At 35.6% G+C, this 15,117-nt stretch overlaps 1 protein-coding gene across 2 annotated transcripts; it reads right to left on the minus strand.

Annotated features, from left to right (window-relative positions):
* Positions 1-168: 168 nt before the first annotated feature.
* LOC107011720 (ATP-dependent DNA helicase DDM1-like) lies at positions 169-10,717 on the minus strand. Of its 2 annotated transcripts, none has more exons than XM_015211326.2 (16): positions 10,585-10,717; positions 10,232-10,377; positions 8,979-9,242; positions 8,796-8,882; positions 8,048-8,394; positions 7,713-7,902; positions 6,231-6,406; positions 4,686-4,755; positions 4,421-4,610; positions 3,791-3,886; positions 3,617-3,711; positions 3,420-3,539; positions 2,541-2,660; positions 969-1,067; positions 786-887; positions 169-616 (listed from the first exon to the last, which is right to left on the minus strand). In XM_015211326.2, the coding sequence occupies exons 2-16, from the start codon at positions 10,358-10,360 to the stop codon at positions 386-388; spliced, it is 2,316 nt and encodes a 771-aa protein (XP_015066812.1). In that variant the 5' UTR covers positions 10,361-10,377; positions 10,585-10,717; the 3' UTR covers positions 169-385. The 2 variants fall into 2 exon arrangements, with proteins under 2 accessions (XP_015066812.1, XP_015066813.1); XM_015211327.2 differs by having other exon boundaries at positions 10,232-10,382; positions 10,585-10,690.
* Between the last annotated feature and the right edge of the window lie 4,400 nt (positions 10,718-15,117).

Below are 15,117 nucleotides of genomic sequence, written 5' to 3' on the forward strand. Positions count from 1 at the left end.
TGAAATCATATAAACAAGTAAAAATGCCAGGACAAGTCTGTAGGGGCAGAATGGGAAGAAGAAAAAAGAAAGTTAAGAGGAGCGATTGAAGTCCCACTCCATTTGACATCCCTATTTCTGACCCAAAATAAGATTAACAAACCAAAACTTTTAACTAGGAAAAACACATGAAAAATATAGTTATGGTCAATTTAAGATTAATAATCTGAAAATATCATAATGATTTACAAAATGCTGCTAATGTTATCAAAAAGACATTGCAGTGATAGGGATTGTCAACAAGACCATAAATTTGCAAAAAGTAGATAACATCAACGTTGCTATGCTCCCAAAAACATCTAATTTCTGCATATGAACCATGCCCATGAGTCCCTTCCCTTCCTTATCAGCTGTTGAGAGTAGAAAGCATGCCTCCGCTTGCGGTTGGAACAACAACATCCCAACCGGGTCCTTTAAGTGGAACCACATTTACCTTTGATTCATCTTCACTTGCGGAACCAACAACCAAGTCACTTCGGTCTAAAATCCTCAGTAGATCCTCATCGCTGATATCTGTCTGCGTCAACCTGTCCTCTTCGGTATCATCATCTCTCAACAGTGCTAACAAGTCCTCTTCCTGAAAGATCAGTCATCCAATGTGGCAGAGGTTTCAACATGAAGATACTATTTAAAGGATGTCAAATTCAATTACAATACAGTTGAAACACAAAAGCATCTCAAAACTATAGCTGCTACAAAGCGCCATACAACGGAATATGTATCTTGCAGGGGTTAGAAACACAAACCTCCATAGTATCTGTAGTACTTCTTTCTTGCTTAAACTGTCCTTTTCCAATCACCACATGCTCAAGCTTCAACTTACTGAAAGCTCTTTTCAGCATTCGACCCTGAAGCACACATTTAACTCTTTAGAAAAGAGTAGAACTCAAGAGCAGCTAAAATGTATCCTTACAAAAGCTGTAAAGTACCTCCACAGACAGAGCAGTTGCAAGCCTGTAAACATGAACAGGTTTTGTCTGGCCAATTCTATGACACCGATCCATAGCCTGTAGATCCATTTGTGGATTCTGAAAGCAGAAGTGCAAGTTACTGATTTATCTAACTGACCATTGTATGAAGTACCAAATATAGTTAGTAAAAGAACATAGAAAATAAATAAGTGGAATTATTGCTTCTGAAGTGAGGACTCAAGCATGGGATATCAAATACAGTGATGCTATATGAAGAGACAATTCAACATGCAGTAAAAGTGTGTGATTACTATGTTTCAAACAGAATCTATTCAATTGGCACATCACCACAGTATATCATATCAATAAAAGGATGGAATGGGTCATAAATCCAGTAGTTCCCAAACCACCCCACCCGCAAACACAAGTTGAGAGCTAATACATGCTTGAAACCTAAATCATTGCTTCTTCATGCTAAAATATTACCATTTTATGGAAGCTGTCCTTCAGTCCTAAGTAATGCATGTATTTTCAGTTTACTAATATCAAAAAATCATAATAACAATTACGCTTCAATCCCAAGCTAGTAGGGTTTGGCAATGTAAATCTACAATATCGGTTCCACTCTATTTGGGATCATACACTCAACAATTACGGATTTTCTAGATATCACCACTTTCTTCTTCACTTAACACTCTAACGAACTAAAGATTCCTGTCAAACATGAGTCCTCATGGAAGGTACCAAAAATGACTAAGCAAGTAAACGTTAATCTTGACTTATTGGTACGGCCTATAATGATACTTGCAGTGTGTTCTGATTTCACCAAGTTCAAATGAATTTCAAGGGCTTCCCTCCATGACATTTACGTCTATCTCGTTCCCTTTGACATCTTCAAAAATATGATGTCACCCAGTGCACTTGGAGGTCAACATAGAATGTGACCAAACCATCTAAGGTGAACTACTCTCTTTTTCCCCTCTAATTGTACCCCTTGCAGGCTTGCACCTTCTGTAGAATGCACATCTAGTCGCATACAAATACGTATCGATCTTCACATATGTATTTCTATTTTCTATGACTATCTTGTTGATGTATTGGGTCTTTTAAGGCCCAACATTTACTTTCATTTAGCATTACTAGTCTTGAACCATCCGATCAAAGTTATCTTTCACTCATTAAAGTATTCCCTGACCCCCTGTAAGCTATCACATAATATTAATGTAGTCATCCTCTCTTTCAGCTAATCTTATTTAATGTGATATGTTACATCTAGCCCATCATGTCATTCTCTTGAAAAGTTTAGCCAAAAATCTGGATTGTCTGCATTAGTCATCACAATCTAATCTCAACTCAATTTCTTTCTTATGCTAGCAAAACTTACAACTCGTACAATCCTTGCTTATAATTAATCCTAAAACCTTTACTCTCTAAACCATCATTGGTATAAGTTATTCTTTATCCTAAAATACATTGATTTTGCAATGCTCGTTAAATAGCTTGTCACATCAACCTTTTTCGTATTGATCAAGTGTGAGAGCATCATTTAGCCACCAAAAAAAAAAAAGAGGGGTGCAAGAAGGTACCCACCCAGTCACTGTCGTATAAAATGCAGGTGTCTGCAGCAGTAAGATTAATGCCAAGGCCACCAGCCCTGGTGCTCAGCAGAAATACCCTGCACTCACTGTTAACATCATTGAACTCCTTGATCTGTTCAGAGCAACAAGTGAGTATAATAAGATCTTTTACATTATTACAAAAGGAGTATAATTAGATCAACTTAATCAAAAACTTCCAGATAACCCAATAATTTCATGTTTCCGCTGGGCCAATTTACATTTTACTCAATCTGTTCAACTAATATTATTTGTTATCAAGAAGAATACCTTTTTTTAATCTTCTTTAAATAGGTATTATCATGTGAAATCATAAAGATTAAACCTTGCCACTTCAGGACAAAGGATTAAAAGGGAGAACAAGTAAATTGCAAGGAGGGGCAGGGAGAGAGATCTAAATGTGATAAAGAAGAAAGAAAAAACTTTGAGTCTAGGTGGAATACATAAGCAACGTAACTATGAACACCTCTGATACTGACGCTGTGCATGCTTGATTAATATAAAATGGCAATTCAACATCCAATAACAAAGATGTTGGCAGAAATCTAGATGACAGATCTATCCATTGATAGTGCAGTAACATCAGGTTTCTTCCTTAGCCACAATGAAGTTCTACACGCAAGTAGAGTTCTGGAGTACCAGAAGATAATAGACAGAGGTGTTCAAGAATATGTTTGTAGCCTATGTTGATCATGTTATCGTGACTTGCTTAAATTTTTCTTGAGCAAGAAAAATTACACAGCCTAAGATTCATTTAACAACTGGCGTCATCAATAATCGGCAATCATGGTTTGAAATGTCATCAAATGCTTATAAACTACTCAATCTGTATCACAATTAGAGTACCAATCACCTGTCTTCTCCTTTCATCCAATTTCACACGGCCATCAATTTTACAAACATCAAAGCCCCTTTCACTAAAATAGTAATCCATTATGTCCAGTACTCTAGTCCACTGAGAGAATATCAGAACCTGTACGGAAAACAAGTAAAATTAATAGAAAAGTTTCAGCAAGGTGGGTACACAAAAAAGCACAATGAAGCACATACTTTGTGCTTGCGAGCAAACAATTCTGACAAAAGCCTTTCCAGTAAACGGAACTTGCCACATTGCCCAACTATTTGTTCTATAGGTGGATAATGATCTGCCAACAAGATAAAATAATGTAAGGCCATTGTCAACACACCTCAATGCAATCAGTTAAATAAACCATAGTCACTTACAAGAACCATCAAATGCTGACTCCAAGAGATCAGGATGATTGCAATTTTTGCGGAGCTGAATCATCAAGTTAGTGAGCTTTCCTCTAAAATGATTCCCTGCACATTCAGAATATGAACTTTGATACTGCAAACACTGAAGTATCATGAGGGGTATCGTGCACTTAGAAAACGGCAATAAAAAGGAATTGTTTGCTTCACCAGAGAAACCCATAACGCATTCAAGCTAACTACAGATGACATAATAAAGCTAATCTGGATATATGTTCTGTATGTATAATCATATATAAATTTGAGTACAATCTACATAGGCTTGCCAATTGAGAAAACATTGAAATTTTTATACAAACTATACTTAAATTTTCCATTCAGCTAATTCCCTTTTAAGAACTTATTTGTTGGAGGATGGAACATTGGATCCGTCAATACTTCAGTAGCAACTTAAATAAAGAGAATAGTTAAGAAAGTGCAATTGTGTATAGAGGATATGGACTGCAATGTTAACTCAAAAATGAGGAAAAACAAAAGACACTCATTTTCTCTCGGAAGTAGATATTTAAAATATTTATACAAGTGAGATTATTGCCGATGGACCGAGAATATTTAACATATTTATATAAGTGAGATAATTACCGAGGGACACGTTCTCGGTCAAATAACCCTCCAACGTCCGGTTAATTAGATGGTCCTGGAACTTCTTCTGGTGCTCAGTCATGGTAGCATATAAAATTATTTCTTTCTTTCGGGGAAGCATTTGCTCAACATCTACTTTCAATCTCCGAAGAAGAAAAGGACGTAAAATTGCATGGAGTTTCGCAACAACCTGCCATTATGACACTCATAAACAAACATCATCTGCTTTAAAATGGAAAAACGGAATACTGAACAACAATCATACTTGTGTCCTCCTTTTCTCTTCCATTTCTTCCTTTTGGGCTTCATTGCCACATCTCCCAGATAGATCAAACCTGACAAGCAAATAAAAACAAGGTCATCATTTAACACTTTTGACTTCTCATGATATCATTTGACCTACATTAAAATCTTTACATGACCATTTGAGAAGAAGAGTGAGTCACGTGTTTCAAATGATACAATGTACTCTAAACAAGGGAAGTGCAACGCAATATATCTACTATAAGCCAGTGTTGTGGACGGCGAGAGGCGACAAAAGGCGACAAGGGCCTGCCTCGCCACGCGGCGAGGCGAGCGGCGAGGCGCTTGCCTTTTTGAATAAAGGCGCCAATTAATACCAAAAATTAAAAATATTTAATTGCATATTTTATCCAAAGTCTTAATAGCAATAACACATATTAGCAAATATTCAATTCAAAAACCAATAGTAGATACTAAAATGTCTAAAACTTTAAAGACCAAACAATTCAATTAATTCGCTGTTTAGAAATATTGGAATAAATAATTAGGAAAAGAATTTTAAAAAAAAAATTAACACTTGTTACACTTACACAAAGCAGTAAGCACTGCCTGACTGCTGCTTACCAAAATTAAAAAAAAAAATGAAGAAGAAGAACAGAAAAAATAAGAACAGAAGAAGAAGAAGAACAGAAAAAATAAGAACAGAAGAAGAAGAGAGAAATCAGAAATGAGAAAACATTACCTGAAAACCTGAAAACAGAGAGTGAGAGTCGCGAGGGTCGTCGGCGAGGGAGAAGAGACGCCACAGCGAGGGAGAGCGAGGGAGCAGAGACGCGACAGCGAGGGAGCAGAGACGCGACAGCGAGGGAGCAGCGACGCGATGGAGGAGAAGAGAAGAGTGAATCGATCGAGAGAGAGAGAGAGAGAGTCGCGATGTGGAGGATTTCAGAAATTTTCAAAAGTAAAAAAAAAAAAACCCTAATTTTGACTAATTTTATTAAGTCAAAAATTTTTAATCAAAAAGGCGGCGCCTTTCGCTCGCCATTTCAGCGCCATCGATCGCCAGGGGCTCGCCTTTTTCTCCTCGCCTCGCCTCGCCAGAGAATGGCGAGCCACCCTCGCCTCGCCTCGCCTCTCGCCTTTGGCGACGAGGCGAGCGCCTTTCATAACACTGCTATAAGCTCTAATAAGAACCAGGACAATTAACCAGATACTCGTGACTAGTCTACCCTGTGTGTTACACATCAGTGTTCTAAGATAGAACTTTCTGATATCACAAACTAAAGCACTTGATCGGCCATATTTACAATTTGGTTTCATCATATATGCACTACATTACATCTGAAAACTATGTCAATATGCTAGCCAAAAGTTTGCAATTCAGGGCAGTAAATAACCAGTTCAAGAGAGAACCATATTATATGCAGGATAAAGATAGAAAAAAATGCTAGCAAGGTAGGCTCATTAAAGAAAATAATAAGACAAACATCATTTAGAATTAACAAATATTTAGCTATTGAAACAAGCACTTCAAGAAAAATGGTAGAATGTCTAATCAGCTGTTTACCATGACTCAAATTCTTCTAGGGATGAAAATATATCTGGTAAAATGAAATTTAACAATGACCACAACTCAGCTAGGTTGTTCTGCAGAGGTGTTCCAGTTAATAGAAGCTTGTTTTCAATTGGTAACAGCTTGAGTTCCTTGAACAGTTTGCACTTTGAGTTTTTCAACCTGTGCCCCTTGGGAAGTACCAAGAAAGAAACACAATAACAGCATGAAATGCAGAACAAGTTGCCTTTTAAATTAAAGGGAAAATACATTTAAAAAAAAAAAAAAACTGAACTTGGCATGATAACTTACTTTAGTACTTAAACTACACGGGTGTTTAAACACCCCCTTAACATCTTTGAAGTGAATTTAATCCCACCCTAACAGTACAATACCAGTCTCACACTGGAAAGTGCACTACACATACGCCTCATCAGGGCCACATCAGATCCACGTAAGAAATAATATTTTGAAAAAATTATAAAGGAAAATCAAATTTTAATTTGGAATTATACTAAATTTAATTTTTTTTCCTTCTTAATTATTGTTTTTTTTTATTAATTATAGTTTCATAAATAAATTTTTATTAATTATTAAAATCCCCTAAATAACTAAATTTTCCCCATTGTTGTCCTCAAGTTCACCTCCTTCTCGTTTTCTCATTTTCAAAGAGGAATCCAAACAACCTTCGCAACTCTAAGATATAACAAATTTTTTGTCAACTTTACTTCTTGCATGAACTAACAACAAAGTCTATAAAAACTTTTCTTCAATTCCTATTTCAATTTCACTTCTGATTTCAGCTACTCCTCCTCAACCCCTCTTTTGAGGATCGAAATATTATTCCATAAGAATTTTAGTTTTTTTTTTTAAGATTCTCGATCTATTTTTTGTTGACTTCTTTAACGGATGATTGGACACTTTCTTGATGTCGAAAATAAGTCGACAGAAATCGTGTCGAGAAACTGAACATCAAATTTCTTGTCAAAGAACACAAAAACAAAGAAAAAAATAAAAAGGAGAAACGAAAAGAAAAGAAAAATATTGACATTTGGGAAAAATGCTCTGTTGCAACTGGGTGTGATGAACTGAAAAAGATGAAAGAAAGAGGAAGGTAGAAAAAGTAGGAAAAAATGTATTAGAAATTTTGAATTAAAAAGAAAATATTTTAGTAGTAAAATATGAAGCAATTAATTTATTTTCTCATCCAATGAGAAGATGACACGTGCATAGTTTCCATCTTCACGCGCATGTAGAAACTTGATGATACAAATCTTGCCATGTCATTTTAGGGGGTAATTTAATTGCAGTGGAACTACGTTAGGGGGGTAAAAAAGCGTCCATAAAGTTGCATTGCTAAGCTAAGTTGTGCAGACAAGTTTTGTGTGTGTGTGTGGGGGGGGGGGGGGTTATGTATTTTCCCTAAATTAAAGCACAAAATTTGTAGAATAAAACAGTATAAATATGACAAGTTAAGACTATGTAAGCGAGAGGTACCTCATCTACCACGAGATACTTCCAAGTATAATGCCTCAAGAATTTCTTTGCATCAACCATTGCAATCTCATAAGAGGTAAGTACAATTGGAAATTTGGGACCTATGGTCCTTGGCATATGCTTCCTCCTTATCTCATCTCTTTGTTTCTTGTTTCCATGGTAGATGATTGCATTAATGGATGGGACAAACCTATCAAGCAAAATAATTAAAATTTTATCCCTTTAGTTTCTGTCTTGCAGACTAGCAACACGAGACAATTTAAACAATATAAGCACCTGCATCAACTAAACACGGATAGCACTTCTACTAATTTCACAAAAGGATATTAATGTACCTTTCTATCTCATTCATCCAATTAGAAAGAGTTGACAGGGGAGCAATGACCAAATAAGGTCCATCTAACCCATTTCCCTTCAAATGTGCAAGAAAAGAAATAGTTTGAATGGTCTTTCCAAGTCCCATTTGATCTGCTAGAATCCCGTTCAACCCATTTTGCCATAATGAAATCAACCACTTGACACCTTTCAGTTGATAAGACTTCAACTTTCCACCAGTCAGCAAGGGCACAAGTTCAGCCTGCTCCTTGTCAGCTCTCTCCTCCTCCGTGAGGGTTGAATCCTCAACAGAACCACCTTCTTTAGATCTTGAAAGCATGGCAGCAACAGCTCTCTTCGCCTTTTTCTGCATAGACATTTAAACTATTTCACAGAATGGAAGACGGGCAACAACTGAAAAAATGCATAGAAACTAAATGACTGACCCGTCCAACAACAAGAAAAACTAGCTCCAATAAAGCTCTCAAATTACCTTTGAGACTTGAAAAATCAAAAACTAATGACCTCCAGAATCAGGCAAGTGCTACACAAAGCAATACCAAGTGCTATTTTACAATTCATGCGAGACAAAAAGGAAAACTTAACTGGTTGTTGGACGGTATTAGTAGAACTCACCTAATCAAGTGCCGCATACACAACATGTAAATATACACTAACAATTAACCAAGGTGTTGTGCATAATGATTCACAAGATGAAGAAAAACTCAATGTAGACCTATTTTCTAAGGAGGACAAGAGAAGAAATACATTATTATAACTTGTCTCTCCCTTTCTTTTTCTGCCACGGCCCCTCTTCTTGTCTTCACTGCCTTCCTCTTCATCTTTCACTCCAGTCTGCAAATGAAAAATGCAGAAATGAATTGGATTAGCAAAATAGTGATAGCTTTTCGCACGCAGCAGTCAAGATTCTTCACAAAATAAAGGATATACCACTGTGATGTTATCCATCTTCTCCAGCAGGAACTCTGAGTAAAGCTGGGTTTGTGTAAGAAGCTCGTCCAACTTACTAAATTGAAGGTCATTCAAGTTCGGGGCCTCTTTGGGATCATCTACTTCTTCCTCCTTTACACGTGCTTTTATCAAGTTCTCCTCTTCTTTCTTCATGGATTCAGATAAAAGAGAGACATCCCCATTTTTTGCATCAAGAAATACTTCATCCTCCAATTTGACAGTAAGCTTCTCTTTGCATGTATCCTTCAAGTTGAGAATACACAAGTGTATTGCATAAGCAAATATATTGCTAAACATCCCTCCGAGCCAGCAACTGGCATTCGGACAAGGAACAAAGGAATTACCAATTCGAAACTTAGAAGAGGGCATCTAACTTGAAAACCAACAAAATTAAAGAACATTCTGATTTTCGTTCAAACTAATTCCAACCCATACAGATCATATTTACTTTTACCTTCCTAACTGTAACGTGTACAAGTAATGTGTTCAAGGAAAAGCTGAACAAGCTTCAAAACCCTATCAACAAGGTATATTACCAATCAAGTACGTCAACAGGAAATAACTGGTAAATAATACAAGAAGCTGGCATGTGACTCAAACACATAAACTCAAATCAAGATAACTTAATTGTCAAAGTTTAGACACATTTCAAGAAACAATACGTTGTCGCTCTTATCTCATCCAATTACCTTGATTTTTTAGAAGTACGCCAACAAACCACAAGACCAATACTAATGACAATTAAGTGCAATGTCACACCATACACATTCTAGTACATCTCGCAGCCATACAACTCTATTTCCCCCACCCACCCAGAAAAAAAAATGCTAGATTCCTTCAAAACTAGCTTAAAGTTTCTTAACCCACCACCCCAAACATGAAATATCATAGGCTTTTAAGCAACAATCAAAAGTAACAGACAAGGCAAGTTCTTTTTTTCCATTTTCCAGTACTTACTTCTTTCCTCATATGGGACTGATGCACAGAATGAAGACACAACAATAATTAGTAAAAAATTCAAAAGCCTAAAAGAACGCAAGTACTAGACAGAGTACCTAAAGGAGAAAGCAACATCAGCAAGAAGCAACAATTACTATTAAGCCTAAACCCAAACTAATGAGACTCTAGTTATAGGAACCTTCTATATCCATCATTCCACTCTATTTTGGTTCATTTCATTTCGTTCCAATACTCCATGAGACAACAAAAAACTAATAATACATAAGCAATACCTCCTCTGCAAGAACGGAAACAGGAGAATCCGCTTTAGTGACAACATCCTTCACTCCGTTAAATCCGGTATCGACGTTAGCAACAATATCAGTGTGCCCATTCACTCCGGTATCGGCGTTAGCAACCATCTCAGTGTTTCAAAACCCTAACCTCCAAAAAGAAAAGATTTTTTCACAAAATGCACAATACAAAAGCTTCATCAACTAGAGAAACAAACTTATCGTTGTTCTATCTCTCCAAAAAATAAGTCCAACAAAAAATGTACGGAAACCGAAATCCAACAAGTAGTCAGAAAATAGGGCAAAATCATAAAAATTTGAAGCGAAAATGAGATTGAAACAAACGAACATACCTACTCAACTCCGGCAACGAGTAACCGGAATCAATGGAAGAGATTGAAAGAAAATGGGCGGCGAATAACCGGGATGTGAGCGCGCGTGGGTATGAACGTGTAGGTTTAATATTTTATTACCTTGCCGGTGTAAGAGAGACCAAAAAGGGCGGGAAATCGATCTTGTAAAATTGCCCCTGGAGTTGGTTGTAATAACGAAATTGGGACTGGTGAACGAATTGATATATTTTAAATTTAAACGCTTTAAAATTAATTTAAAACTCTGATATTTCTATTTGAAGTTAGTATTGTTTACATTGATATATTTGGACAACTTTCACACATAGCAAACATAAAATTCATATTTGTAAACTATAGCAAAGTTTGTATAATTGCCCTTTTTAGCAAATTTATATACGTATAATTCGCTATACATATACAATTGAAGTGAATTGTACAAAACGAGAAAGAGATAAATTATATACAATTTGAATTGTACAAAACGAGAAAATGAGAAAGACATTATTGAATTGTATAAAACGAGAAAGAGAGAAACTTTATACAATTTGAATTTGTATAAAACGAAAAAGGCAAAAGAGACTTGGGTAGGGAAATATTTGTATTGTATAATTATAATTGTAGAGGACGAAGGTATATGTATTTGCATGCGTATATATAATTTTCGCTCGCTTTATACAATTAGAAACACAATTTATACAATTCTATTGTATAAAACGAGAGAGGCGAGCGACGGAAATAAGCCGAGAGAGGGAGAGTGGCGAGCGAGAATATGAGGGAGAGAGGGACTGACACAAATAAATCAAAAAGTAACTACTATATTTATTTTATATTATTAGTTTGTCATTCTATACAATTATCTCTATTTTAAATGAATTTTAACTTTTAAGTTGTATTTTTATTTTGCAAGTGTTAGGAATATTCTTAAAACTCTTTAAAAAGTTTTATATGAGGTTTTATCAATTTTGCTTTTTGATTTTTAATTTATAATTTATTAAAAAGTCAATCAAGATAATCGTGTAACTTGACAATATCCAATTTCAAATGAGATATAAATGAATCACCTCATATATTTTTTTTATTTTAATATGGCTTAGTTTGAAATGTGAATTATGAAAAGTCTAATTGTGGTTTGATTTTGAGTTGTTAAAATTTGAGTTAGTGATTTATGTGCTTCAACAATTAAGATTATATCAAAATTTATTAATTTATCGTGATACGTAAAGTATGCCATAAAAAAAGTATCATGTATAGGCATATTGTTTTCGTAAGTTTGATAAATATTGAATGTGGATAAAAGAATAGAAAATTTTCAAATATTCATAGCTATTGAAAGGCATAAGTCATTTACCGTTGGTTATTTAAAGTTGTCCGCATATTTTATTTAGACACTTCAATTAAGATTTATATCTACTGAACACCTCATTTGTTCAAAAGTCATTCTTATTAAACACAAAACGTTGACATGACTAAAGACGTGTGTTCCACCATCCTTAAGCGCGTTAAACAGTTGATTTTTTATTTATTATTTATTTTCCAACTTATAGTGCTAATATTTTTTAAATTAACAAAAAGAAGAAGAAAAGTCGTCTTCTTCCCACAACCCCCTCTTTTCTTTATCTCCTTCACCCACACCCCTTCCACCTCTCTTATTCTTTCTCTCACTTAGTTTCTCTCTTTTTCTGTCTAGATCTCTCATCTCTTTTGTTCTTGTGTTCTTCATTCATTAAGTATCACTCTCTCCAACTCTTTTTGGTTTTTTTCGTTCTTTCATTTTTTAGTTGTTATATATATCTAAGTTTCATATTATTCGGCATAATTTCATTTTTCCCGATGAAGATAACATTTTTTTTCCGGCAAAAGTTTCTCATATAATTGTAATAAATGATTAGTAACGGAAAGAAAATCAAAGGAATGAGTGAAAACTTTTGTTGTTATTCGATTGAAAGGGGAATTAACTTTTAGCTTGGGTGCGCAACCATGTCATACTATTTGGGGCGAAGAGGCAAGGCTTACTCATTGTGATCACGATACCGGCGGGGAAACTGAGAGTACGTGATTCGACGAAGAGGACTGGTGGCGTGGGTGTGTATGTGGCTTTTTTCAGAATAGACGTTTTTAACTTTTTTTAGTTAATCTTTTTAAAAAATAATTCAAAATAGACTAAAATTGTTATTTTTTAGAATTTCATTTTTAAAATACATTTTTAGATTTAAATTACACATGACATCATTTAATTTATCAATTTGTCATGTCACTGTCATGTCACAATAAGTGTACTACACATATCTCATATTTTAAGCTAATTGTCAAAAAAATGGCAAATATATATCAATTATAAGGTGTATATATGTATTCAATAGGTACAAACTTTAGTTGAAGTATTTAAATGTAATGACCTTCCATGTCATTTTTTTCCTTAATGGTTCCTTTCTGTGGTTTAGAACATTTCTATAACATCCCCAAGTTATTTATGACTTGTTGGCACTGACAGTTCGGTGGCCTGGTTGTTCGTTTGGATTTTGTTTAGCTTTCCATGTTTAGAGGCCTTGAAGCTCGAAAAGTGACTTTTAGCCAGTTTGTCAGTTAAACAAACTCAAAATGAAATTATGAGATTTCCATAAGCTTCGAAATGGCCAAATTAGGCTAGTAGCATAATCGGCACATGTACCGAGGCTTTCGGTGCGAGTTTGGACCTTTAGGCGTTTTAGCCTTTGAAATTTGGCCTAAGGCTGACTTTGGTCTATATTCTTGGAAAACGCGCTCTGGTGAAAATTCTGTCAGCGCATTTAGCCCTGAAATATCGAGTTTGGTCTAGAACGACCTTTTCTTCGACTCCTGAGACCTCCGGACTCATTCTGAGCTCCTCGGTGGATTTTGGTTTAAAAGGACCTTTGAAAGTCGGATCTAATTTTTATCGAGATGACCTCGTACGAAAATTTTGACTGTGTCATTGAGTCCTGAATATCAATTTTGGTATGTTTTCGTATCTAGTTTATATGCACGGGGTTCCGAACGAGTTTGGAGCGTCCCATCAGAGTTTTTAAGTTTCCGAAAAATGCTGAATCTGGTGCATTTATGCAGAAAGTTAAACACTTGTTCTAAAAAATTTTAAAAGGGTTTAACTTTCTCAATTCATGTCCAAATTCAGTGATTCAAAGGTTCATCTTGTGGGGTTCTTGTTTAAGGTAAAATTCGTAAAATACATGTTGCCACGACCCCCTTTTTGTGCGCTTGATTGTGGAATTTTTCAGACTTGTTTTCTCAGCCATTTTAGGTCCAATTTCAGAGATTCTTGAGGCTATCTTGAGTGGTTTTTCAAGGAGAACGTGTTGGCGTGGTTGGAGTTCGTATTTGAAGTTTCGTTGAAGGTAAAAATTGTGTTTTAGCTGCTGACATAACTCATTTTTGAGCTCAACTTTTGAAAATTTTTTAGAATATGATTTCTTGACTATTTTAGGTCTGAATCTGGTGATTCACGAGTCCAGATTGTGGGGTTTTGTGAAGATCTTTGTGGTGTCATTGGTTTCAGTAGTTGAATCATCGTTTTTGGTAAATTCTTGTAAATTAAATAGTTGTTGTCATTGTTGTTTTCTTAAGTGTAATATTGGGTTTTTGATTGCATGTTCGTGTTGGGATTATTTCGAGCTCTGATTTGTGTTACAATTTGGAACACAAGTTCAGAGAGATGTTTAGGACCTATTTTAGGGTTGATTCTGAAATTTTCATCGCGGATCCCATTTTCCTCATTTTGAGCCCAAAATTGGCCCATCATTGTTTCTTGCAATTTTAGTGTCTAAACGATCGTAATAATGTTGTGACTTTATTTTTGATAGTGTAGCAGCGCTTTGAGGCCATTTGAAAAGGAAAAGCTCCGGAGAAATAATTTTGGAGCGCGCGTGATCGGTCCATAGGTAGTCTTAGATTGAGCTCGAGCATGTGAATGCATGTTGATTAGTTGGTATTTGGGTTGGGTAGCTATTGAATCACGCATAGTTGTTCAGAAATCATGTTTTCGGCCTATTTCAGGAATTATCGGGTAACTCTGAGCATGTTTTGTGTTATTAATTGACCCTCTTTTTTATGTGGAGTACTTGTATGCTTAATTATTGTTTATTTGAAGCATGTTGGGCCTTAGTTTAGGTTTGACTAGAGATTGTCTTAGAAATGCATGACTCAGAATTGATAGGACTTAGTTTTCCCCTGACATCGCTCGACCGACTTAGATCCATATATACTAGTGTAGCAGACTTGAGTCTGATAGTTTGGGCCTTAGCTAGGCGATACGCTTGCTCCGAAAATAGTTATCCTTGCTTTTTTTATGCTACGACTTCATGAGTTATGTCAGCAACACTAGGTTCTGCTCCGCAATTCGATTCCAAGGACTTACATTAATTGGCTGCGTATGGATGGCGTTCCATGGATATTTATGATTATGGATCGATAGAGACTCTTTCATCCGCTATATTGGCATCTTTGTCGGGCATCCAGATTCAAGGTTTGGCCTCGACCTAATTGATATTCTCGATAAACATC

This window comes from Solanum pennellii, chromosome 2, assembly GCF_001406875.1.
Source record: "Solanum pennellii chromosome 2, SPENNV200".
NCBI classification, from domain to species: Eukaryota; Viridiplantae; Streptophyta; class Magnoliopsida; order Solanales; family Solanaceae; genus Solanum; species Solanum pennellii.

Bases quoted from the DNA above. Each gene is read 5' to 3' on its own strand.
- LOC107011720 (XM_015211326.2), bottom strand. From the start codon at position 10,360: ATGGTTGCTAACGCCGATACCGGAGTGAATGGGCACACTGATATTGTT. The intron at 6,407-7,712 runs GTACCTCTCGCT...GTACTTCCCAAG, and splicing joins AGTATCTCGTGGTAGATGAG to GGGCACAGGTTGAAAAACTC. The intron at 3,540-3,616 runs GTATGTGCTTCA...TTTTCCGTACAG, and splicing joins TGTTTGCTCGCAAGCACAAA to GTTCTGATATTCTCTCAGTG.